Source organism: Phyllostomus hastatus, unplaced genomic scaffold (assembly GCF_019186645.2).
Source record: "Phyllostomus hastatus isolate PE091 unplaced genomic scaffold, TTU_PhHast_1.1 phas_contig_98, whole genome shotgun sequence".
NCBI classification, from domain to species: Eukaryota; Metazoa; Chordata; class Mammalia; order Chiroptera; family Phyllostomidae; genus Phyllostomus; species Phyllostomus hastatus.
In genome coordinates this window covers 4,874,448-4,900,810 of record NW_025333999.1, presented here as the reverse complement: position 1 = coordinate 4,900,810, position 26,363 = coordinate 4,874,448, and the positions used below count along the sequence as shown (strand labels likewise).

The 26,363-nt window shown below is 49.4% G+C and overlaps 1 protein-coding gene across 5 annotated transcripts; it reads right to left on the bottom strand.

The window, feature by feature from the left end:
• Positions 1-1,180: 1,180 nt before the first annotated feature.
• On the bottom strand, positions 1,181-23,017 carry LOC123828435 (cytochrome P450 4F11-like). Of its 5 annotated transcripts, none has more exons than XM_045853399.1 (13): positions 22,894-23,017; positions 22,282-22,480; positions 20,117-20,261; positions 17,394-17,447; positions 17,175-17,302; positions 15,194-15,315; positions 14,130-14,400; positions 12,907-12,973; positions 12,589-12,718; positions 10,468-10,601; positions 10,305-10,369; positions 10,044-10,126; positions 1,181-2,872 (listed from the first exon to the last, which is right to left on the bottom strand). In XM_045853399.1, the coding sequence occupies exons 2-13, from the start codon at positions 22,477-22,479 to the stop codon at positions 2,806-2,808; spliced, it is 1,464 nt and encodes a 487-aa protein (XP_045709355.1). In that variant the 5' UTR covers position 22,480; positions 22,894-23,017; the 3' UTR covers positions 1,181-2,805. The 5 variants fall into 5 exon arrangements, with proteins under 5 accessions (XP_045709355.1, XP_045709351.1, XP_045709353.1 ...); XM_045853395.1 differs by lacking the exon at positions 1,181-2,872 and adding an exon at positions 8,005-9,642; XM_045853397.1 differs by lacking the exon at positions 1,181-2,872 and adding an exon at positions 8,005-9,642 and having other exon boundaries at positions 22,880-22,952.
• Between the last annotated feature and the right edge of the window lie 3,346 nt (positions 23,018-26,363).

The following is a 26,363-nucleotide window of genomic DNA, read 5'->3' as shown; positions in this document are numbered from 1 at the left end:
CACGTTGCAGTGAGCATTACTGTGGAAGTAAAAGCCTCAGCATGCTCAGAGCTCTGGAGACCTTCACCTCCATGCACACCCAGCAGCACAGGGTGCTCACTGTGGCCACGGTCAGCACCAGCTGCTTCGCCTGCTTTGGGTTCTCCTACCATGGGCATCACAGTGCATTTGGCCATGGATCTTTGAGCATCTTGTGGCTCAGGGAAAGAGAATGCCACCTCTGATTCCCACTTGTGTCTTTTGATGCTAATCAAGTGCCTGAGTTTGGGCTTCAGCCTAAGTGGGGAAACTGTCTGGGGACAATCGCTGGGAAGTGGGGTGAGCATGTGGCTCTGTCTCCACTTTGCCCTGAGCTATGCATCAGACCTCATCTGCCTGCAGCTTTGCAGCTGCTCCTTAGGGACTCTTTAAATTTGCACAAATGAGGTAGAGGTGGGGAATTGAGAGTCAACTTTTAATGAGCTCCCAGGTGTCATTGAAAATCCTGTGGCTTGTTCACTAGGAAAACTTGAAATTGGCTCCTTGGGGTTATTATGACAGCAGAGTTTGGCAGAGTGTGCAGGATGCATGTCCCATTGGGCTCTTTAATACAAGTCAAGTCTATAATATTTTTAATTTATCTGTGTTCTCAGGGAAGTATGCCCAGGGACTTTGACTGATGGGCACAGAGGGCACTGGGTGGGACTGGAGGTGATGGGTTCAGACAACTTCTACTAATTGCCTGCTAAGAAGAACTTATCACATCACTTCCATTGAATTCTCTAGGGACTTGTTTTCTTTCTTTTCTCCTTAATTAATTGTTTTCATTTATTAAACAGAGACTGGCTGTCCACAAGTGTGAATAGTTTCTTTTCAGTTCTTAAAGACAGATTAATAGGCAAAAGGAGATCTGTGTAGTAGCAGATAGCTTTCTGTTTTAGGGCACTCATTCCACTCAGACAGATGTGGGTTCAAGTCCTGGCCCTGCCACTTGGGTGCTGTCTCTGAGTCTCTGTCTGCAAATCAGGAAGCTGATAGTACTGGCACCTACCTCATGGTGTGGTGCCTGTAAACTTGCTGGCCCTTAGTACATGCCCATAAATGCTAGGTAGTATCATTTCATCACTCTGTAGAGTTCAGTGGGTGTTTGAGCCAACCAACTCCTTCATTTATCTGACCCCATGCTGTGAGAACTCATCTAGTCATTCATCCAAACCAATGTTTATTGAGCGTTTTTGTGTTCCAGGCTCTAGGAATTCAAGCACAAACCAAGCAAGATAAGGTCCCTTGCCTTCTGGTGTTTGTCTCCTAGGGGAGTGAAATGAATTCACAAGAATATGAGTAAGTGAACCGAAGGGTTGCACATTTGTATTAATGTGTTAAAGGAAATGAACAACATGCTGTGGTTTTAAAATCATGTGTCCTAAGCCTTGAACTAAATGCACCCATGTTTCTGAGATTGTTACACTACACACCCATACACATGACTATTAGAGGCCTGGTGGTCCAGGGCAAGAGTTTTCTCATGATTAAAGACAACCAAAGAGGAAATGACCCACCCAGGGAGGAAGGGAGCCTTCAAACAGAGGTTGTCACCACTTCCCCCATTGGATATGGAAGGGGTGACAGACTTCTAAGTTCTTGGTGGGGCTGTTACAATTGCCAGAGATAGAAATGTATGCAAAATTTTATGCAAAAAAAAATAATCCCCAAACAAAAAGAAATCCTGTCCTAGGACATACAGGAACTGGGGGAGGGTATCTTGGGACTTGAAGTCATATCCTCAAGGCTCTGTTGCTTTGAAATTTCCAATTTGCCTGTGTGATTTCATTTTATTTGCTCTTTGTACAGACAAGCATCCTTTCCATTACTCTAGAGGGTAGACCCCACTAAGGAAAAAGAGGGCTTCTTTCTCCCATCATCCACATGCTTTTCTGTTTTATAGTGAAAACCAGTTACTACTGCTCCTGCTTATAGAGGAAGAGCCACGACTCAGTGAGAGTTGCGTGGTCACAGTGAATGAGTGTGCTACAAGGCAGGGTCAGCTTCCAACCTGTGACCAACATCTTCTCAGTCCCCTTACCCCACAGCCGCTGGCAACCACAAATCTGCTGTTTCTATGATTTTGGCTTTTTTAGATTCCATACGTGAGATCTTACAGTATTTGTCTTCCTCTGTCTGACTTATTTCACTTAGCATGATACCCCCAATGCCATCTGTGTTGTCACAAAAGGCAGGATTTCCTTCTTTTTTAGTGGCTGAGAAATATCCGTGTGTGTGTGTGTGTGTGTGCATATACTCCAAATTGTTTTTATTCATTCATCCATTGATCGTTGATAGACATTTAGGCTGCTCCCATGTTTTGGCTGTTGTGAATAAGGCTGCAATGATCTCAAGGGTGCAGATATCACAATGAGAGAGTGATTTCAATTCCTTCAGGCAAATACCTGGAAGTGATATTGCTGGATCATATGGTAGTTCTATTTCTAATTTTTTTGAAGAACCTCTACACTGTTTTCCATAGAGGCAATGCCAATTTACATCCCCACCAACAGCACACAAAGGTTCCCTTTTCTCCATGTTCTCACCATTGGGCCATTTATCCAGTTGATGCTTTGGGCCAGCTTAGCACAGGCCCTTGCTGTTTCCCATAGATGTAACTAATGGATATTTTAACCTTATATATTCCACACGATTAATAAATAGGATTATTTCAGATGGTGATAAGACCTATGAGAGAAATAAACGGAGCAGTGGGGTGGACATTAACTGGGATGGTGTGCTACTTCTGCAGTGAAGGAAGAGCCTCTACGAAGAGGTGACATTTCAGTCAAACCCTGAATGATGAGTCGTAGGCACATCCCCAATGGAGCGAACAGCATGTGACAAGGCCCTAAGGAGAGGAAAGATTGAGAATAGCAGGTCAGAAAGGAACCAGGGTGACCCAATGTAGTGAAGGAGGGAGATCAATTGGAGAGGAAGTTCAAGGTGTCAGCAGGGGTTGGTGGGGCACAGTCCCTTTGGCTATGAAAGGAGATCAACATTTGTAGCAGAATATTGCTTTGGGCCATGAACTGAGGTGTCTCTCATTCTCCCACCCCCTTGTATTTTCAGGCACCCCAACACCCTCAGCAATTACTTCTGATATGTGCAGCCTGCAAGGGGGAAGAGAGCTGATGTATAGATACTGGAAGGCTTGCCTTTAAGTTCCAAGACAAACTCTTAAAACTCATAGCAGAAAAAACAGGTGTGAGACACAACATGCTCTTAGACCCATGCTTTCTGCATTTTCCTTAAGATCAGGGGCAGGGATGTCCACTTTCTTTCTTTTTTTTTTTTAAAGATTTTATTTATTTATTTATTTTTAGAGAGGGAAGGGAGGGAGGGGGAGAGAGGGAGAGGGAGAGGGAGAGAGAAACATCAATGTGCGGTTGCTGGGGGTTATGGCCTGCAACCCAGGAATGTACCCTGGCTGGGAATCGAACCTGGGACACTTTGGTTCCCAGCCCGTGCTCAATCCACTGAGCTACGCCAGCCAGGGGGGTGTCCACTTTCATCACTCGAATTCAACTTAGTACTGGAAGTCCTGGCCACAGCAATCAGACAAGAAGAAGAAATAAAAGGCATCCAAATTGGAAAGGAAGAAGTAAAACTAACTATTTGCAGATAATATGATACTATATAAGGAAAACCCTAAAGATTTCACACACACACACAAAAAGCTATCAGAACTGATAAATTCAGTAAAGTAACAGGATACAAAATAAATATTCAGAAATCAGTTGCATTTTTATACACCAAAAACGAACTGTCAGAAAGAGAACTAAGTAAACAACCCCATTTACAAGAGTATAAAAAAATAGCTAGGAATAAATTTCATCAAGGAGGTAGCCTGTACTTGAAAAATTATAAGATATTAAAGAAAGAAATAGAAAAAGATACAAATAAATGGAGGCATATAGCATGCTCATGGATAGGAATAATTAACACTGTTAAAATGTCCATACTGCCTGAAGCACTCTATAGATTCAACACATTTCCTAGCAAAATATTAATGACATTTTCCACAGAACTAGAACAATAATCCAAAAATTTACATGAAACTACAATAGACCCTGAATAGATGCAGCAATCTCAAGAAAAATAGCAAAGTTGGAGATATCATGCTATTTGATTTCAAACTATACTACAAGTCTATAGTAATCAAAACAGCATGGTACTGGCATAAAAACAGACACATAGCCTTGGCTAGGTGGCTCAGTTGGTTAAAAGTGTTGCCCCATACACCAAAAGGTTGTAGGTTTTATCTCCTGTTAGGCACATACGTAGTCTGTGGGTTCAACTTGTGGTCAGGGCACATATGGGAGGCAACCAATTGATGTTTCTCTATCACATCGATATTTCTTTCTCTGCCTCTCTCTCCCTCTTTCTCTAAAATCAATAAAAACATATCCTCCAGTGAGGATTAAAAAAAAGATATATATATATATCAATGAAACACAATAGAGGGCCCAGAAATAAACCTATGCCTAAATAGTCAATTAAAACATGACAAAGGAGGCAAGAACATACAATGGGATAAAGACAATCTATTCAATAAATGGTGTTGGGGAAACTGCAGATACATGGAAAAAATAAAACTAGACCACTTTCTTACACCATATACAAGAATAAAGTCAAAATGTATTGAAGACTTAAATGTAAGATATGGAACTATGAAACTCCTAGAAAAAAATCATAGGCAGTAAACTCTTTGAAATTTTTTAGCAATATTTTTTTCTGATATAGCTCCTCAAACAAGGTAAACAAAATTAAAATAAACAAAAGGGACTATATCAAACTAAAAATTTTGCACTGCAAACTATTAACAAAATGAAAAGACAGCCGCTGAATCAAAAAAGATATTCACCAATACATCTGATGGATGTTAATATCCAAAAGGGTTAATATCCAAAATTTATAAAGAACTCATGCAGCACTTTAAAAAAAAAACCCACCCCAAACAATCCAATTAAAAAATGGGCAGAAGACCTGAATAGACACTTCTCCAAAGAGGACATACAGATGGCCAATAGACATGCTCAACCTCACTAATCATCAGAGAAATGAAAATTAAAACCATGAGGACTTCCAGCCAAGGTGGAGGCATGTGTAGACACACTGTGCCTCCTCGCACAACCAAAATGACAACAATTTAAAAACAAAATAACAACCAGAACGGACAGAATATTGAACTGTGTGGAAGTCCGACAACCAAAGAGTTAGAATAGACACACTCATCCAGACTGGTAGGAGGGGCGGAGTTGGGCGGCTGGTCCAAGAGGGGTCTCGGCAAAAAAAGCAGCGGTACCAGGCACACAAGGCAGTAGCTGACAAACCCCAGGTGCACCAGATGGCAGCTGGCAGACCCCGGGCTCGGGGTGGCAACGGGCAGACCCAGCGAAGTGGCAATTGTGAAGCTGGGCACGGCACACAAGGTGGCTGGCTGATTGGGTGGTCCAACATTCTTGTGCAGATAAACCAGGGAAACAGAGCCACAAAACACTGATTGAAAACACCTGTGGGGGTTGAGGTGCCAGGAAAAACTCCCAGCCTCACAGGAGAGTTTGTTGGAGAGACCCATGGGGTCCTAGAACGTACACCAGCCTACCCACCCAGGAATCAGCACTAGAAGGGCCCAGTTTACTTGGGGAAAGAGGCGGAAGGGACTGAAATCCAGCAGGGAATGGAGCAAGCACCATTGTTCCCTCTTGGACCCCACCCCCACATACAGCATCACAACGCAGCGACTGGGTTGCCCTGCCCTTGTGAACACCTAAGGCTCCACCCCTCATACATAGCAGGTGCGACAAGACAAAAAAAATGGCCCCAAACGAAGGACAGATCAATGCTCAGAGCAAATACAACTAAGCAAAGAAGAGAGAGCCAACCTATCAGATGCACAGTTCAAAGCACTGGTGATCAGGATGCTCACAGAATTGGTTGAATTTGGTCGCAAATTAGATGAAAAAATGAAGGCTATGCTAAGTGAAATGAAGGAAAATGCACAGGGAACCAATAGTGATGGGAAGAAAACTGGGACTCAAATCAATGGAGTGGACCAGAAGGAAGAAAGAAATAACCAATCAGAAAAGAATGAAAAAACAAGAATACAAAAAAATGAGGAGAGGCTTAGGAACCTCCAGGACATCGTTAAACATCCCAATATCCGAATTATAGGGGTACCAGAAGGGGAAGAGGAAGAGCAACAAGTGGAGAAATTATTTGAACAAAAATAATAAAGGAGAACTTCCCCAATCTGGCAAAGGAACTAGACTTCCAGGAAGTCCAGGAAGCTCAGAGAGTCCCAAAGAAGTTGGACCCAAGGAGGAACACACCAAGGCACATCATAATTACATTAGCCAAGATTAAAATGAAGGAAAGAATCCTAGAAGCAGCAAGAGACTACAAAGGAGTTCCCATCAGACTGTCAGCTGACTTCTCAAAAGAGACCTTACAGGCAAAAAAGGGCTGGAAAGAAGTATTCCAAGTCATGAAAGGCAAGGACCTACATCCAAGATTGCTCTATCCAGCAAAGCTTTCATTTAGAATGGAAAGGCAGATACAGTGCTTCTCAGATAAGGTCAAGTTAAAGGGGTTTATCATCACCAAGCCCTTATTTTATGAAATGTTAAAGGGACTTATCTAAGAAAAAGAAGATAAAAGACATGTACAGTAAAATGACATCAAGCTTACAATTATTAACAACCACACCTAAAACAAAAACCAAGACAAACTAAGCAAACCACTAGAACAGGAACAGAATCACAGAAATAGAGATCACATGAAGGGTTAGCAACAGGGGAGTGGGAGGAGGAGAGGGGGAAAAGCTACAGAGAATAAGTAGCATAGATAGTAGGCAGAAAATAGTGGGGGGTAAGAATAGTATGGGAAATGTAGAAGCTAAAGAACTTATGACACATGGACATGAACTAAAGGTGGGGAATGTGGGTGGGAGGGTGTGTGCAGGATTGAGGGGAGTGAAGGGAGGGTAATGGGACAACTGTAATAGCATAATCAATAAAATATATTTAAAAAATTACAACCATGAGATAGCCCCTCACACCTGTCAGAATGGCTATCATCAATAAATCAATGAACAACAAGTGTTGGTGAGGATGTGAAGAAAGGGAAACTGTGATGCACTGTTGGTGGGAATGTAGACTGGTGCAGCCACTATGGAAAACTGTGGAGCTTCCTCAAAAAATTAAAAATGGGACTGCCTTATGACTCAGCAGTTGCACTTCTGGGTGTATATCTGGGTGAAGAAACCCAAAACATTAATTCAAAAGAATATATGCACCCTTATATTCAGTGCAATGTTATTTACAATAGCCAAGATATGGAAGCAACCAAATGGCCATCAATAAACAAGTAGGAAAAAAAGCTGTGATACATATACATGATGGAATATTACTCAGCTATAGAAAAGATTAAAATCTTACCATTTGCAACAGCATGGATGAACCTAGAGGGTATTATACTAAGTGAAACAAGTCAGACAGAGAAAGACAAATACCATATGATTTCACTTATATGTGGAATCTAAAGAACAAAATAAATGAACAAACAAAATGGAAACAGACTCATAGATACAGAAAACATACCGATGGCCCCAGAGGGAGTGGGGTTGGAGGTTTGGATGAAAAAGGTGAAGGGATTAAGTACAAATAGGTAGTTACAAAATCATCGCAGGGATGCAAAGTACAGCAAAGGGAGTATAATATTGTGATAAATATGTATGGTGTTATGTGTGTTGGGAACAAGGAAATTAAGAACTAAATTTAACCTTAATAGACAAGAACCACATTGTAGCTAAAAAGAAATGATAAAAGAGACAAAGTACAGTTAAAGCAAACATCCTGTGTCTAGCAGACGCTCTCCCCGGGTAGGCTAGATAAGCAGTGCTTTGTAGTTTTTAATGAGAAAATAGAAAACTAGTTAGCTAGAGCCAGGAGATTACTAGGTTAATGAACAAACATCCTGCTTTCCTGCCTTATGAAAGAATGCTTGGTTTGAAATTCCCGCGCGCGGTCTTTGTAAGCGAATTACTAACTGCCACATCTGCTTCTGTATAACGCTTGCTTGCCCGCCCATATATAAGAATGTAGTTGTAAGCACTTGGCGTGGCTCTCGTTTACAGCTCCTTGTGGGCACTGTGTCGCTGGACACTTTGAGAGTTCGCCCCTGTGCAGGTTAAACTTGGCCAATAAAGTAACATCTTTGATACTCTGAAAGTCTCCGATATTTGTTCTCGCGTTTGCTGGATGCTACAATGTGGGTACTTGAAATACTGGGGGGATCCATTTGTAAAGTATACAATTGCCTAACCAATATGCTGTACACCTGAAACTAATGCAAAATAATATTGAATGCCAATTGTAATTTTAAAATAAAATTTAAAAAATAAAAAGAACCAGGCTTTCTGAAGGAAAAGTAATAATGGCCACACTTATTGAGCATTTACTGTGCACCAAGCACGGTGTCCTTGAGACCTCCCTGAGGTACATACTGCTGTTGTCTCCTTTGCATAGTTGAGGAAATCAGGACACAGAGAGGGGAACTGACTTGCCCAAGTCACACAGCGGAGCTGAGACTTAAATTCAAGCGGTCTGATTCTGAAACCCACGCTCTTAGGGGTGATGTTTGTTTCCAATGGTCTGGCTCTGAGCTTCAACGGTCAAGGGATGGTCCTCCACCCCCACCTCCCCACCACTCCACCCAAAGACAGGTCAGGGGTGACCTGTGAGGAGAATAAAGGAGGAACCTGGAGGTAAAATGTCAGAAGTGAGGACCCCCCCTTCAAACACACTCTTGTGAATTCCTGGTACACAGTGGTGGCTCAACCAGTATCTGTTGGGCAGGCTGCCTGGGCAGCATCAAGGGGTCCAGAGAAGGGAAGAGAGAGGCTTCCTAAAGGGAGGTCAGGGGGTCGCCAGAGAGATAGACTAGGGGCAAGGGGTGCAGACACAGGGGTGGAACTGTTTACAAAAGAAAGGGAAGATAAGAGTTTTGGAGAGGATGCCAGGTCTCGTCTGTGTTCTGGGCTGGCCAGGGATCTCTGTTTTGGGAAGTATCAGCGGCTCAGAGGAATGAATCTGCCTCCAGGGATTCTCAATGATTCAGAACCTCAACTGTGCCCCTCAAGTCCGTCTTCAACTGTGGTCCCTCTCCTGCTCAAACACCTGCCATGTTTCCCCATTACCCATAGTATTAGGTCCCTGCTTGGACCCTAGGAGAAGCCGCAATCAGCGTGGGGTCCTGTGGTGGGCAGGAGAGGCAGGCAGAGTCTCAGACTCAAAGACACCCGGCCCCCCTCCAACCAGCCACGCCCTCGCACTGGGGCGCCGCTGCGAGGCTGGGGCAGCGGTGGCAGCACAATTTTTTCCTGGGACTCTGCACAGGGAGGTGTGTGGGGTCAGGGCGGTGATGGGGGGCCGGGGGTGTCACTGAGCGCCCGTGCCCAGCGGCTGCACCCGCAGCCAAAGTCCGCCCTCTGCCCGCAGAATCAGCTCGGGCTTCCTGCGCGGCTCCGCATCGTCAGGCAGGACTCTGAAGCGCAGCAGCGTGAGCGCCAGCACCACCTTCATCTCGGCCATGGCGAACGTCTGCCCGATGCAGTTCCTGCGTGCGCGAGGGAGGGCGTGGGGCCTCCGATTTCGCCCGGGACCGGGCCCTGGACGCCGACCCCCGCCCCCGCCCCCCGACACCTGCCCGCAGGGGTATCGAAGGGCGCTAACTGTGCCTGGGACCCCCGTGTGGACTGGCATATGTCCTGGCTCCAGCCCGGAACTCAAACCAGCACACAGTGGGAAGGGGGTCTGAGCCCAACGAGGCCCCGTCCTTGGACCCACCCAACCCCCATTCCCCAAACCCTTTGCCATAACCTCCCGAGGAGGGAAAGGAAGGAGAGCCAGAGCTCTTCTATGTTCCCCCTTCCCCGCCCTGGGGTAGTGCCTGGGATCTCAGTCCCAGATCCCTGCCCCCATCACCCCCTTCCTGCCTCAGATACTTGCTGTCCTCACCTGGGCCCCGCTGAGAAGGGAAGAAAAGCCAGAGGTGACCTCTCCTGAGCGGTTTCTGGGTCGAAGCGGAAGGGGTTATAGACCTGTGGGGAAGCCAAGACAGGGCCACTGAGGGAGGTCCCCCAGGACAGCCCACCTTGGAGAAGCAGAGGTGTGTGTGATGGGGCACAGGGGTGTTTGATTTGCCAGGTCAGAACCCTGCTCCCTCCCCTCGAGCCCCCAAGGGGAGTAAACAAGGATGAAGGAAGAGGTAGGCAGCACCTCCGGGTCCGGCCACACCGTTGGGTTGTGATGGGTCCCAAAAATACTGATAACACAGATAACACCTGTGAGAGAGGAGAGGTCAGTCAGGTCAGGAGGAACCGCCTGCCTGCCCAGCCTCTCTTCCTGCTGGGGTGGGCCCTGCCCCTGCCATCACCAGCACCTTTGGGGACAACCCGGCCATCAGGCAGCATAATGTCCTGCGTACAGCAGCGGGAGATGGCCGTGACTGAGGGGTGCAAGCGCAGACTCTCCTTGATGCACATGGTCAGGAAGGGCAGCTGGGCCAGGTCCTCCCTAAGGAACAGCCCAGCAGTTACCCAGGGAGCAAACCCGAGACCCGCCCCCACCAGCTCCATGAGGTTCTCTCTCTGTAACAAAATAAATTCCAGATGGGTCAAATATCTCCAAACTCATATGTACATTAAATAGGTACAGCTTTTTGTATGTCAATCATACCTCCACACAGTGGTTTAAAATAAAAAAGAAAAGAAAATCATGGCCGCAGAAGTAGTAGAGAAAATTTAGCTGGGTATTTTTAGAAGCTTTTCTAAGCAATACACAATACATGAACAAACACCATAGAAAGGTTTACAAATTTACATAAAAATATTCTTTAGGGCTAGAGAGCAAAATCAAAAGGCAAATAAGCAAGAAAAAAAACAGATCCAATATTTTACTTATCATGGTACTGGAGATAGTAGCTAATGCAGTTAGACAAGGGGAAAAAATGGAGAGTAATGTAATTGGAAATGTGGGGGTAAATTGACTTTTTTGGCAGGTAGTGCTTTCATTCTCAGAAAACACACACACACACACACACACACGAGAATCCACTGGGAAAGCTGTATAAATATTGAAGCTCCAGTAAAGGGGCTGAATTCTCTTTCTTTAATCCCCTTCTTTTTGTGTGGCGACTTAAGCGTTTCACAGCTGGTGTCTCAGTAACTGGTTAAAAAATGGAAAATTACAAAGCATCGCTCCTGAAAGGACTCTCAGGTGTGTGCACTGATGGAAGGTACTCCAAGGGCGGGAATTAAGAAGGAAGTTTGTTTTCATTACAAAGTCTTTTGTACTCTTTTCTTTTTCACTAAGTGCATCATTGTGTTTGAAGTCTTGCAGGAAAAAGCATAATTTTTTTCCTCACCTCACAAGACTGCTGTGCTAAGCAAAGGCTCGAAGGGAGAACATTAGCTCCCAATTGCTTGCCCAACCTGTTGCTTCCTCACCACCCCACAGGCCCTGGCCTGGCTCAGGCCTCAGAATCTCCTCCCTGGGCCCCCACACTGTAGCTTGTCCATCTCCAGCATGGCCCCCACACTAGGCCCAGAAATATCTCTCTGGTACCAGATCTGACCTGTCCTCCTGCTCAAACACCCCAGTGGTTCCTCATCATCCTTGTGTTGAAAGTGAAGCCATAAATATTGCTTTCAAAGTCTTCCACATCTCTCTCCCTGTCTCTCTCCCCCTCCTTTCCTTTCTCTTCTCTCTCTACCTTTGCCCCCGCCTCCCTAAATCCTTCACTTGGCCCCAGCTGTCTTTTTTTTTTTTAACCCAAGTGCACCCAAAATGCAGGCAACTATCTACTGATCGGCATTCAGGGTCTCAGCTGACATGCCCTTCCACCCTCAGCCTTGCCCATCTTCCTGGCAAGCCCAGTTCTGCCCATGTGGACTGGGAGTGGCCTGAGCCTGGACTATTCCCCCAAAGGCTGGGAGCTCCTGGAAGGCAAAGGCTTGCTCTGGCTCCTTCCTGGGTCTCCAGGACACAGAATGGGCCTTGGAAAGATCAGAGGAGGCACAAAAGTGCAGATGGAAAGGCAGTGTTTGTTGAATAGGGGCTGGCTGGATGGATTCAGGTGTTCCTGGACCAGAGTTGAGAGGCTTTAATCCCTACGTGCCCCCCATGACTCCTGGAATAAACAATATGGGAGGAATTAGGAGGCAGGAGACAAGCAAATATTCCAGGAATAAAGACAGTTGGGGGGAAATGTGATTTCAGAGAGAAAAGGAAGGACATGCAAGGGGAGGTCACTTACTGAATATGTGGTCACTAATTCTCTCAGCAGCCCAGATCTTTCTGTCCCCAAACCTGTCAAACTTTCCCCTGCCATCCAAGCTGGATACCAGACCCTGCCTCCCAACTCTGCTTCCATTCATACCAAGTGGGATGACAGAGTGACAGAATCAACAGCAACAAAGAACTTCCCTCTTCCCCACTTCGGGAGCACAGCCAATGTCGGGGTGGTGGGGGCTCAGGAAGAGCCATGAGAACCTGCACTCACCACTCAATCTCTTTAGGCTCCCGGTCCCCCAGGAGCTGTTGCACCTCCTGCCGGCAGCGCTCCTGGTATTCTGGGTGCCGTGCGAGGTTGTACAGGACCCAGGACAGGCCACTGGCTGTGGTGTCATGGCCTGAGAGGCAGGCAGACAGGCTTGGGAGTCTGGGCTGCTTCCACACCAGAGGTGGGTAGCACCCTTATGTTAAAACCCTCAGGGAGGGTGGGGAGGATTGGGCTGGATGGGGTGGCCCAGGGTCCACCTGCCAGGTCCCTGGGATGGGGAGATCCATCCCCTCTGTGGTCCCACCCTGGGACCCTTACCCTCGAACATGAAAGTATCAGCCTCAGCTCTGATGTCCTCATCTGATAACCTCTTCCCATCTTCATCCTGCAGAGAAAGCAAGACTCCCCAGATCACACCTAGGGCCCCTAGGAGCTCCTAGGGCCCCTGAGACATCTATGAAGCTCCATCACCCATTCAGAAACCTGAGCCCACACTATGCACCTAGATCTCCCTGCCCACTGTCAGCAGAGGCCCCAACCCACAGGCCTCCTCCTTGGCCTCACTGCCTCCAAGTGAGAGGAATCAATGGCCCATGAGTATTTTCATGTCTCTATGTGATAAGGGATTTCTGGTTTTCAAAAGTTACTGGCAACCTGGCTTACACATGATTACACTCCTTTGGAAGTTAGAAATGGAGGTTGCTGAAGAACCAGTTGCTCATATTTGAGGCTAGTAAACCCAGAGACTCTATCTTCCCTGGAGATAAGGAATGGGTTGTAAATCTATAGAATCTGTAGACTTTGCCTTCCCAAAGGATTCCTTTATGCTCCAAAGCAATAACAATCTCTTTCTCTCCTCCTCTTTCTTCCTCCCTCCCCACCATAGGGCAGAAAGGACAGAAAGGTCAGCTGATTCATGTCAGTTCCAAGATTCAAACTGTGCAGGTACCTCTCCTGTGATGCAAGCAGGGCTGCGTGTCCAGGTAAAAGCATCATGTAGCCCTCAGGATAACTTGGGAACAGGGAACCAGAGCTACAGTTCTACTCTGGCTACCGTTACTGTGATGAGTAATGAATGGGCTGCTCTGATGCACAGCTCTGATAAACACCTCAGGCCCTTCACAGTGTCAGACTTAGCAATCCCCTACAGACTGCACTGCACACAGTCATCTCTATCACTTATCGCTGACTCATCCCTCCCTTCCTCAAGCACCCACCATGGCTCCCCAGTGCCCTCTGCATCACATCCATTTTTCAACCCAACATATGAGCCCTGGCTGGTGTGGCTCAGTGGCTGAGTACTGGCCTTCAAAATGGGAGGTGACTGGTTGGATTCCCAGAGAAGGCACAGGCCTGGGTTGCAGGCCAGTCCCCAGCTGGAGGCGTGTAATCAATGTTTCTCTCACACATTATTGTTTCTCTCCCTCTTTCTCCCTTCCTTCCTCTTCTCTAAAAACAAGTAAGTGAAATCTTTCAAATAATCTGACATGTGAAATCAAGGTCCAGTCTATCTCTTCAATTCAGATGCGAGAGAAGCCCACCTTGCTCAGCAGGAGCACATCAATGAAATCCAAAGTCTTGGTCTTAGTCTTGGCTTCCAGAAAGTCATCAACACCCTGATCAGGGAGGGTGCGGCGCCGCTCCTGGATGACGGCGTCTGTGAAGTCGTGCACCAGGCGGCAGGCCCGACGGAAGCGCCGCCCATCAGGGGTGAGGTGGTACAGGAAGTCCCAATACAGGAAGAGCTGATCCTGCCGTTTGGTCACAAGGGCACTGAGCTCCAAGATGGCGGCAATGTATTCACTGGACTTCCTGCAGGACAAGGGCAGCACCAAGTTAACTCACTGAAGCCCAAGGTGGACCTCCCACCAGAAGCCAGGAGGGACCTCCCATTAGGAAACTGAGTATCCAGGAACAGATGGCCCCACAGATGCATGGAGGGCAGCATCCAGGAGACACAACCCTGTACACTTTCTTCTCTCCCTGCATCCTATCCCCATGCACTGCTTCCATGCCCCAGGCACCCAGACACGGCTCAGACACATGCTTCTCTCCTCTCTCTCCCACCCGGTATCTGCCCCTCTCTGTCCCAGACTTTCCACACAGCTCAGACTCCGTCTTGTCCTAACTGGTCAGTGGGGCCAGCCTCTCGCTTGCATCCTTGCATTCAAGGCCAGCACCTGTCCAGTGTCTACACAACAGTTAGTCTTCTCTAGAGTCAGATTCCAAGCTCAGTTTTGGCCACATCCCTCATCTGCTCAAACACCTGCCATGGCTCCCTGGAAACCTCAGGATAAAGTTCAAACCTCTTTGCCTGGCTTTTCAATGGCCCAAATATCTATCCCCTGCCAAGCCCTCCCACCTCATTTCCAAGATGTCTCCTCACTGGTACAGACACTCTGCTCAGTCCAGTCTCCTGGCTCTTAGCAAACATTTCTACCTACCTGAAGGGATCACTCTTTCTCTTTCCCCATCCTTGTCCTTCAATGTCCAGCTCTGACCCACCTCCTCCAAGAAGGCCCTTGTGATTACCCTGGTCAGTCCTCCCTCCATCTACTCCCTTTGATTTATGGCTCATGTTCTCAGGTTCTGGGCAGAGACTCACTCCTGGCAATTGCTGTCAAAACCGAAGACACATTTCTGCAGACTGTCCAGCGTCATGAGGCTGATGTGTTCAAACATATCCAGACGGGTGTTGCCCTCTGAGGCCAGGCGCTGCCACTTGGCCTGGACAGAGAAGGGGACAGAGCAGGGCCTTCCCTGAGCCCTTCCTCCAGCCCAGCCACCTAGATGGACTCCCCCAGACCTGCCTTTTGGTCCTCTGCCCCAGGCACCCATCCCCAGGGAGGACCGGGCGTGGGTGGCAGTGGAATCTGTTACTCTTAGGACAGGAAGACTCCATGGCTGGGAGTCAGGAGACCTCGGTCCAAGGTTCAGCTCTGCCTCTTGTGCTCCCTGTTCCCTTAGTCAACTCATTGAGCTCCTCTGGGCTCCACCTGTCAAATCTTGAGTACTAGTAAGATGACCTACTTCGGTGTCAAATAAACCAGGTTGGAATCCCAGATCCATTTATTAGCTCACTCCCTAGCTGGGTGAATGTGGGCAAGCCTCCTAACCAATATGAGACTCAATTTAATCATTCAGAACACGGAAAAGAAGGTCTCTACCTCGCAGAGTGGTATAAACTAAAGACAACATACATAATGGAATTGGCACATTATTTCTGGCATATAGTATATACTCAATAAATGTACGCTTTCACCATCTTCGTTGTTATAAGTTGACTAGGAAAATGTCCCTTGTGTTGGGAGAGTCAACCTTCCGTGGTCCCTGAACACCCCTGCACATTCTTGAGAAATGTGCCAAAAATGCATGGTCCTGGTGTTCTTTACCTGGGCCATCTCTCAGAGTTGTGTTTGCTGCCAAAAGCCTTGAAGGATGAGATAATGTCTTCCCCTGGACAAATATCAGGCTTTCTTCCAATTGCTATAAAGGTTAGAGACCCTGAACTTGGTGCCCCCCATAATGCAACATACTGCATGAGCAGGCATGCACTTAAGCCCACCTGTGTCATTGCCTGAGCTTTGGTGACTTGGAGAGAGAATGCAAGCCCATAGAGGCACATGCAGCTTGCTGTGCCATGAGTTACAAACTGTCCTTTGTCTGTTACCCAGATGTCTCATATCTTCTGGGAGAATCCACAAAGCAGTGACAAGCTCACTTGTCAGCTTGCAAGTGAAAAGGTTTTGTGAAGTGCTGGGGAAAATCCCAGGCACTTCACAAAACCTTACCTCCAATTCCTCACTTCCCTTTACATATCCCTATTCTTCGCAACATTTTTCAGCAACTCCCATTAGGAGTGGGAGCCTATTGCACTACCCTTTCTGTGCTGGCCTTTTGACTTGCTTTGGCCAGTCGACAGTGGTGAGAATAGGGAGGTGATGATCCCAAGCCTAGATCTCAGGAGGCACTGCAGCTTCCTCTCAGTCTCTAGGAACCCTGCCTCCACCATGTGAACAGACTGAGACGTCCAAGAAGGAGAGAGAGAGAGAATCTCATGGAACAAAGTCCAGCTGTGCCAGCTGAGACCATCCTAGGTCAAGCCAGCCAAGGCCTAATCATGTGAAAGGACTGAGCCCAGAGCAGCAAAGCTGCCAACAGCTGATCACAAATACACGAATAACCTCATCCACATGCAGAAGCTCCAGCCAACTGACTCACAGACTTGTTGACAATAATAAGCCCTTATTGTTTTGAAATGGTTTGTTACTCAGCAGTAACTACTGTGCAATATTCATCATTATCGTCAACCATGTCTCAGGACTCCAAGGCTTCTGTGAGGGAAACAGAAATGAATGCCTTCTGAACACCAACTATGTATTGGGGACATGGCTCCATTATGTCATCCTGACCACACTACAAAATGACAACCGTTGTTCCGATTTTATGGCTGAGGAAACTGAGGCTCAGAAAGGAAGAGCAATGGCCCAGAAGCCAACCAGAAGAGCAAGAATTCCAGACAAGATGCCCCTGAGTCCCCATTACCCCTGAGGCTCCAGCTGGGATCCTGAGTTCAGGAGACTCACGTGCATGATGTCTGTACTCTTGCTGAAAATCTTCACATAGGGCTTCAGGATGTTAAAATGGAAGGCGGGTGTCAGCATTCGCCGATGGCGGCTCCACTTGTCACCAGCACTCAGCAAAAGCCCATCCCCTAGTAGAGGCAGCCACAGGGAGTGGGCAGGGGCAGTGTCTTCCCCTGGCCCCCCCAAGGGTCCCCATCCCCATCACCCTCAGTTACTCACCCAACCAAGCCTTCAGGAATCTGTAGAAGACCATATCCTTGGGTGCGATGGCAGCTGACATGAATGAACACCATCAGGGGCCATGCACAGGGGAAGGAGAGGGACTCTTGCAGGGGGGAGGGGGTACCCAGCATAGCAGAATGGGACAGGCACAGAGGAAACAGTGAGGAAGGGGGAGGTGAGGGCCATGACACAGAGCAGAGCAAAGGCAGTGACCAAAGGCATACCTCTACATGTGTGGACACACCCCAACATGGCACAACATGCCCAGCACACCTTGACGTGGCTCCTACATGATCCAACATGTTCTACACACCCAAACACAAGCCAGTGCTCTACCAGGTGCCTTTACAGGGACCTCAGACCCCCCATCTACCCCAGCACACTCTTTGACACCTCCTGGGACATGGGACATGCCCCAACATGTGTTAACATGTCACACCATGGCTCAAACATGCATGGCACACCCTGGCCTGATGCAACACATTCTGACATGGATGCAAAGACCATCTGACATGATCTCCATGTGTCCCACAGATGAGACCCAGATAGGACTTAAAACTGGTCTCATTAAGGTCACAGATGTGGACCAGGTATGACCCAGACATACCCTATGACCTGTCTTGAACAAGACTCACATAAGGTCTCACACATGTCTTAGAGGGACAAAACAAGAACATGGCCTGGACATGACCAGACAATCTCAAAAGGCATCTCAGACAAGCACCACACAGTCTCCGACAGGCCTGAAACATCCCTGGCCACAGCTGAGCCCCAGGCACGACTGAGGCCGTCTCCATTCCATCCCAGGTGTAAACAAGTATGAGCTACAACTAGGACACAGGTGGAAACACAAATGTGGCCAGGCATGGCCAAGCAAAAGACACCACACAGGCACACCTTCGGTGTGAGCAGACATGACTAGAGGTGGGGCAGGTGGGGGTCCAGGCAAGACAGAGGCAGCAGCATCTCAGTCATGGCCTCTCCTGTCTGCACCCAGGTCACCTGCCCAGCTGGAGGCAGCACAGAGACCTCAGCAGTGAGCAAGCTGTGACCAGAGGCATGTCTACCTGGAGCCAAGAGCACAGGTTTGATGAAGGTGGGATGGAAGATACGGACGATGGCGTGCCAGGGCCCCACCCACCAGCAGCACACATCCCCATAGGTGCTCGCCAGGCCCTGTGTGTACAGGAGACCTTCCTCCGAGCTCCGAATCTGGAGAGGAACAGAGTGGAGCCAATTTGCACTCTTCTGGCTGGCCAAAGGGAAGAACACTCAGGACAGAGACCTAGACCTGAGCTCCATGAATCTTATCCAGCAGGTCATCTTCTTCCTGGGGTCCCCACCCCACTCACTTAACACTGCGACAATCAGGGTCTTTTCTCATTTGGATTCCAAACGCCCCATTCACCTGACTCCTCTTCTGTTCCCAGTTTCCAGATAAGGAAACTGAGGCTCGAAACAATGAAGACACTTGTCTGCAGTCTCCCAGACAGTGGGTGGCATGCCTGAGACCTGAGCCCAGGTCTGTCTGCATCCAGCTCCTGAGTTCTTAACTATAGAACTTCTTTGAACTTCAAGACAATGACCCTGAGAACCCTATGCCTGCCAAGTCTGGGCAGTCAGAGTGGCAGTGACTGGAGGAGGAACTGGCCTAAGCCAGACAAATTAAAGTGAACCGTGCAGCTTTGCCTGCAACTGTCAGGAACAAGCTCACTTTTCCATGGTGGCTGAGCTTTTGGGATTCACCTTCACCAGCATGAGAGTGAAGAGATCACAGAGGAAAACAACCAGGAAAAAAATGAGGACAGAGTCCTGAGAACATTGTTTGACACCTGAACCCAGCTGTACCTGAAGGCATCATTCATGGAATTGACAGTGGTTCCATTCCCTTTCTTTGCTTAGACCACACATGTTTGAGTTTCCACCACTCAGAACTGAAAGAGAACTCAGCAATCAAGGAGAGCCCAGAGTCACCCAGACTTTTGGTTCAGAGCCAAGCTCTCTGTCCAATGCTGCCTTTTCTCCTGCACAGCCTGAGCTATGTGGGGGTGAGAAAGGTAGAGAGCAAAGGAAGGGATCCAGGCTGGGGTGGTGTTTCCTTGGACACCTTCCCAGGGCCTTCACCCAGAGGACAATCAATTTGAAGTGCATGAGCTGCAGGGTAGGGTAGAAGGAACAGACCCACTAGAGGTGGACACCACAGAAACAGCAAGCCCTCGTTGCTCTGGGCCCTGGGGGAGGGGAGAAGGGGCAGGTCTGGGATACAAAGGCCTGGAGTGCTAGCAATGTCCACTGCTTCCCTCTACCCCCTGCTTCAGAAAATCTCTACTCATTGTTCCAGACCCAGTGCCAGGAACTGCTCCCGCAGGAGGCCTTCCAGGCTGCCACAGCCTGCCTCTGGCCACCTCCTGACCACTCCAGGTTGGGGATTCCCTGTCCCTAAGGTGTCTCCTCAAGATTGGGAGCTCCTCCAGAACAGAATCCTGGATTGAAGCCTTCTGGGGTCCCAGTGGTGCGCAGGACACCAGAGCAGAAGGCAGACGGCATTGGAGGGAGGAGGAGGTGAGATGAAGGGTTGAATACATGAAGAAAAGAGCAAGATGCTAAGGAGAAGAGAGGAAGCAGGCCAGGTCCTGTCCAGGTCACACAGAAGAATGGCCTGGAAGAGCTGCAAGCCTCAGATGTGCCACAGCACCCACCACCACCAGCTCTGTCAGTACCTGAGGCACTGGTGACAGCCCGGATCATGTCTGGGTGGCAGAAAACAACGAGGGGGAAGGTGGGGCCCTGCCACATCATAAATCCCTGGGGGTAGGTGGTGAACAGCCGAGTGATGTCCCTCATGCCCTGTTCATTGGGGAGGACCTGAAAGCAAAGCAGGGTGTCACTCCTCCAAAGGAGCCTGTGGCCTCTGTGGTGGACAGCTTGTCTGGAGTTTGTGTGGACGAAGATCTGCTTCCTCCTGCTCTTTCCCCCTCAGAGCAGGTGGGCCCTAGAGGCCTCCCCACATCCTCAGGGTGCACCCCAGGTCTCAGCAAGAAGACCTGCCCTCTGCCCACAGAGAGGCTGACCTTGGCTCAGAAGACAGATTTTTCTCATCCTGGGAGTGGTTCCAGGCTTGGGTCTGGGGACCACAGGGAAGGTCCCCTGGGGGAGGTTTGTGGGCAGCACAGTGGCCTCAGGGTTTGTCCTGGAGTCTTAGTCCCATATCCTTTCATGTCCTAGCTGGTCCACATGCCCTTCAGTTTCTCAAATGGTGAAGGTCTGCAGACCTGGGACCCTCCAGCCTGAGCAAACCCCAAGAGACAGATGTGAACTCTGTTCAGTGATCAGAAGGGTAGCTCCCACCTATGAGCCCCTTCTGCCAGCCGAGCTGTGTGTACAATGCGTCCCATCTGTCTGTCTGTCTGTCTGTCTGTCTGGCATAGTTTGTCCTGTCTATCTATCTTCTATCAGAATGCATCATGTCTGCAGTCTGTCTATCTTTCAAATAGTGGGTCCTGCCTACCCATCTATCTAGCTATCTACCCAAGTTCATCTTTTCTGTCTCGTGCTATCTGTGTCCTCAGCCTATGGACACACCCACCAATCATGCTATTTAGAAATGAAGAAACTGAGGCCACATCCCCCCAGAGGGGGAGGAGGATGGATCACCTGCTGTTGAAGGGTCCTCTCCAGTCCCTCAGGATGCCCCATCAGAGCCTGACAGACTCCAGGTGCTCCAGGCAGGCAAACATAAGTCATTTTCACCCTAGTGATCTGCTCCCTGGGCCCCAAGGACCATAAGGGGAAGATTCAAAGCCCTTGATGAGATTGGTCCAAAGAGGGAGAGTGACTCAGCTGAGGTCACACAGCAGAGGGGCTGGACGAGAAAGAGTGGCCTAGACTAGCTCCCACGGCTGAGCCCACAGAGGGGCAGTCGGAATGGCTGTAACTTCCATTCCAAAGCCCAGAATCTCAGGCAACCTTCACGCTGAGCTTGGGAATGTCCCATTGCGACCTTGGCCATAGTGAGGAGCAACAGCACAGGAGGTCCTTCCCCAAGCTGTAGTTCTCATCCTGGGCAGGAAAGGGAAGCTGGTCTGGGGGGGAGGGAGGAGGTGGACACTCATCCTTTTGGCCATGACCAAGGGAGGTGACAGCAAGGTCATCACATAAGGGTTCAAACAGTTATTAAGTCCTTGATGTACGGCAGCCTCTGGTCTAGGTACTACAGATAAGGTGTCTACTCCCCAGAGCAAACATCAAGTTGGAGAGCCAGATAATAAGTAATTAAACAATGAACAGTGTAATTAAGTGGGGCAGGACCAAGTCAAAGGGCCCAGCCTGGGGTGTGGGTGGGGAGTTGAAGAGGGCTTCGGAAAAGAGATGTGGGAGGCCAGCTCTAGCCAGGCTGTGCAACAGGCCCGTTGAGACATCTTAGAAAGGAAGTGTAAGACAAGAGGAAGGTGTGCCAGGAAGGTGAGGGGGTGGGGAGATGAGCCCTTCGGGGTGGGGGTGAGCAGACACAGGGAAATGGACCAGTCACAGGGAGCAAACCTTGGAGAGTGCCTCTGAGGTGGTCTCAAGGCTAGCTGTGGACACTGGGAATGCCAGCCGAGGGCACCCTGCTCTGTGCAACTCACCCTGGGAGCCCCTCAGAGGTGCACTAATGTGGGGAAGACAGGCAGGAGATGGACCAAAGCAGGCCAGGGGCGGGCACAAGGATGTGGGAGAGGCCAGGGATGGCAGAGTGGAGAAGTGAGCGAGAAAAGAGGGGCTCCTCTTGACCCCCCTTGCTTCTCTGCTGCCCTAGAACTCAGCCCAGCACCTGAGCCCCATTCCCAACCCCCCGGGGAGCCCACCCACCCTGACGACTAGGACTCATTTTGCTGCCCACACTCACCAGACCCAGGTGACCCAACAACCAGTTCCGCTTTGGGGGCTCTGGGAAACATCGGAGGCGGCGGCAGTTGTCATAGAAGGTGTAGGCCCAGGCCAGGACTCGGGCCAGGAGCCAGGAGGTCCCCAGCAGCAGCAGGAGGAGCCACGGGGAGGCTGCCAGTGGCCCCAGTGCCAGCCAGGAAAGGCTCAGCTGTGACATTCTGCAGGGAAGGCAGAGGGGGGTCCTCCTGAGGCCAAGGAGGGGGCCGGGTAGGGGGCCAGGAATAGGTGAGCTCAGAGGCAGAGACCAGCTCACAGACAGAGGGAGGGGGCAGAGGGTGTGAGGGACAGGGACACAGAGGGCCAGGTGAGTGCTGGGGACAGGGAAGGGAGTGCTCAGAGGTGGGTGAATGGGTTCTCAGGAGAGAGGGGAGACCCAGGGAAATGCAGAGGAAGAGGGAGAGGAAGAGACAGAGACAGACAGACACAGAGAGGAAGAGAACCGAGTTTAATTACCCACTGTTTTCCAATCAAGTCCCAAGCCAGTCTGTTCCCTGGAGCCACCCCTACTTTGAGCAACACGTCTCCCCACCCTAGGCCAGGACCCCCAGCTCCCTCACCCCAGGACTGGCACCTTCTGCCTGGAGCCGCTAGTCCCACACGACTTCTTCTCCCCTCCACCTGGACAGCCTTTGCCCCTGGATTCTGATCTCAGGGGAAGTTGTCTGGGGCTGGACTACACCAGCCAATCCCCAAACACCTGCTTTCCTCCACCCTGTTGGCACAGGCGCAAATACAGGGTGGGGGCGAGGGGTGGGGCTATGGTCTTGTCCACTGGGCCTAGGGTTAGCTCGGGGTCACACAGTGTGGACACTGGATCCTCGGGATTCAGCACCCTCCAGTGGGATGGGAGCAAGTTGGGGGGTGTAGTGAAAGATGACTCTGGGCCCCCAAGTTTACTGTCTTCTCTCCCCTCTCAAGACCAGGGTATGGCAGAGTGTGGCAGCTTTAACTTGATTGTTTAGTTGCCAGATGAGCCGGGTCCCCAACATTACCCAGCTCCTCTCTCTGAGCTGCGACAACTTTGTCATGCGGTTTCTTGACTCAGAAGCAGGAAACTCAGAAGTTCCAGCCTCTGACCTCCAGGTGCACAGCCTGACAGGCATTAATGTCCTGCCTCCAAACAGTCCAGGGCCTGAGCTGAGACCTGCCTGCTGTGAGCAGGAACTTTCCCATGGGATTCAGGGGAGGGAGGGCTCCGTGAAAAGAGAGCACCTGGAGGCAAGGGGGTAGGTGTGAGGGGTCCAGACAGGGGAGGCAGAGCTGGGAGGCCCGGAATGAGTTTACTCCGCCCTTGTTCTAACTGCTGCTGGGCCAGCCCTTCTGGGATCAGCCTTCCATCTGGGATGTTGAGGGAGGTCTTGAGAGGGAGACAGAGGAAGGTTACACAGGAAGGGGGAAAGAAGGATCAGGAGTCCCCCAAAAAGATGGTGTGAAGGGAAAGAGCTGGCAGCTAGTACTTGTGCTGCTGTGTACCTGTACTCCACATAAAGTAGACCTGCTCTGCACAGATGACTGTACCTACAGTGTGCCTACTATGTGCTGGGCACACTATATCAAACATGCCTACTGTGTGCCGGGTGCACTGTATAAAGCACATCTGTGTGCCAGGTACTCTCTACAGACTGTGCCTACTGCATACTAGGTAATTCAAAAAGCATGCCTACTCTGTATCAGCTGCATACATAAAGTGTACCTACTGTGTGCCAGGTGTGCTATATAAAGTGCATCTGCTGTGGGTCAAGTACTCTAATAAATACTGTCTACTGTATGCTAGGTGTTGTACATAAAGCATGTCTACTGGTTGCTGGGTACGCTCCATAAGGCATGCCTATGAGGTGTCAGGAGCTCTATATAAAGCACACCTATTGCATGCAGGATACCGCATGTAAAGCATGCGTACTGTGTGCCAGGTACTCTAAATAAAGCACATCTATTATGTGTCAGGTGCTCTACATAAAGTAAACCTATTCTGTGTGAAGTACTTACATAAAGTAGGCCTACTGTGTGCCAGACATTCTACATAAAAATTGCCTACTGAGTACCAGACATACTACATAAAGCATGCCTCTATGTGCTGGATGCTCCTTCTGTGCATCAGATACCACCCATGAAGTAAAGCTACTATGTGCCAGGGGTTCTGCCTGCAGTTGATGCACCCTCCTGCCCTCTGCCCTCTGGGCTGGCGCCCTGGGGAATCACACAGAGAGACCCAGGTGACAGCATCCCAGGAGGGAAGACACCTACTTAATGTAAGAGCAAACTGAAGCTCAGAGAGGGCAAGACTCTAGCCTGTATTGCAGGGCTGGAAGGAACCAGGGTTGCTCATACTCCCAATCCAAGCCTTTCCCTCTGCCACGCTGCATCACCCATGTGAGGAGGGCCTGTGCCCTATTAATCCAGGGACATTTATAGTGGTAAATTTCAGGCAATATGGTGACTCCAGAGGGGAAATATCCTCTCAGTGGACCTAATGCTCCACTCCTGGCCATCCCCTGACCCTGCTCAGAATTTCCCTAGGGAGTGATCTCAGGTAAGGGGGGCTTGAAGGATGGAGGTCCTGGTAGAGCTGCTGGGCAGAAGAGCAGGGAAAAGACAGGCCCTCTGACACTAGGAGAATGTCGGGGAGACTCCAAACATCCCTCTCCCCCTCCCACTCGTTGGGGGATAAGGGTGGCTGGTCCCAGAGTCCTCAGTGAGGAAGGTGCACCCTGCCCCCAGAATCTGATCCACTCTGCAAGGGCAGAATTCACCTGCTGGCAGACCCATCCACTAGAGGCTCAAGGGCAAAGTCAGGGTATGATAAACCAGACAGAGGTCTTAACACAAGGAAGAAAGGAACCCCAGTGCCCAGAGGGCCCAGCTCACTGTGAATCTGTGGAGCAATTGACAACATAAGCCGCTGAATCTGTTTTAAGCTCTTCAGATATATTAGCCTTTTTTGTTTTCATTTTACAGATGAGGAAACTGAGGCTGAATTCCATGTGAGTGACATGTCCAAAGTCACACAGCTGGTGGAGCCAGACTGTGCACCAGGCCTTACACTGGGTGCCCTGAACCAGTGGGCATTTCGTCAACGCCCCCTCCAAGACACGGAAGTAGTTAAAACAGACCATGTCTGCGAGGCACTTGAGAAGGAGGCCTCAGGAGGTGCCAGTCATCACTGTGGTTGCTGCTGTTGTTGCTGCTTTTGTGGTTCTTGCTGGTGCGTGACCATCCAACAGCCCGGCAGTGTCATCCTCAGGAGCCCATTTGTACAGAAAAGGAAGCAGAGATTCAGAGAGGTGAAGCAACTTGCTCCAGCCTCACAGCAAATTTGGTCAATAAGACAGCAAAGCCTGGCACGTAGTAGGGGTTCATTAAATATCTGGGGAAGAAAGTGAGCTTTGCAACCTCGAATTCCACAATGCAGCCTCACCAAGGGTGGTCCTCAGACCTTCACCATCAGTCTCAGCTGAGAGCTTGCAGGGAGTACAGAATGTAGCGCCCTGGCCCAGAAACGCTGACCAAGAAGTGCATCCTCACTGGGGCATGGTGAACACTCGTTCAGTTTTTAGACATGTGGCTTTAGAGCCCCCCAGTCCAGATTCTACAAGGGAAGCAAGGAGGGAGCACCTTCACCTTTCTGATTCACAGGCTGGGTTTCTTCTCAGTTATAAAACAAGGGGGGAAATCTATACCTCCTGGGGCTGTTTACATAACCACGTGTTTCTTGTACATCTATTATGTGCTGGGCACTATTCTGGGCACTGGGGATGCAGCAGTGAGCACAGCAGACATCACCTCTGCTGTCCAGGGGCTCACGTCTTATGGAGAGATGGGCAATGATTAAATGAATGATCAGAAGTTTCAGACAGTGATCAGCGATGTGCCTGTGGGAGGGGTCCCACCTTAGGCCAGGGGTCAGGGTGAGCAAAGACCAGAATAAAGAGGGAGAGCCTCCAGGGACAGGCTTGGAATGGGACACTCAGGCTGCACCAAAAGCCAGTTGGCTCTGTTCCTTCAACTCTGGGGCTGAGAGCACTAACCCATGAAGTCATGCAG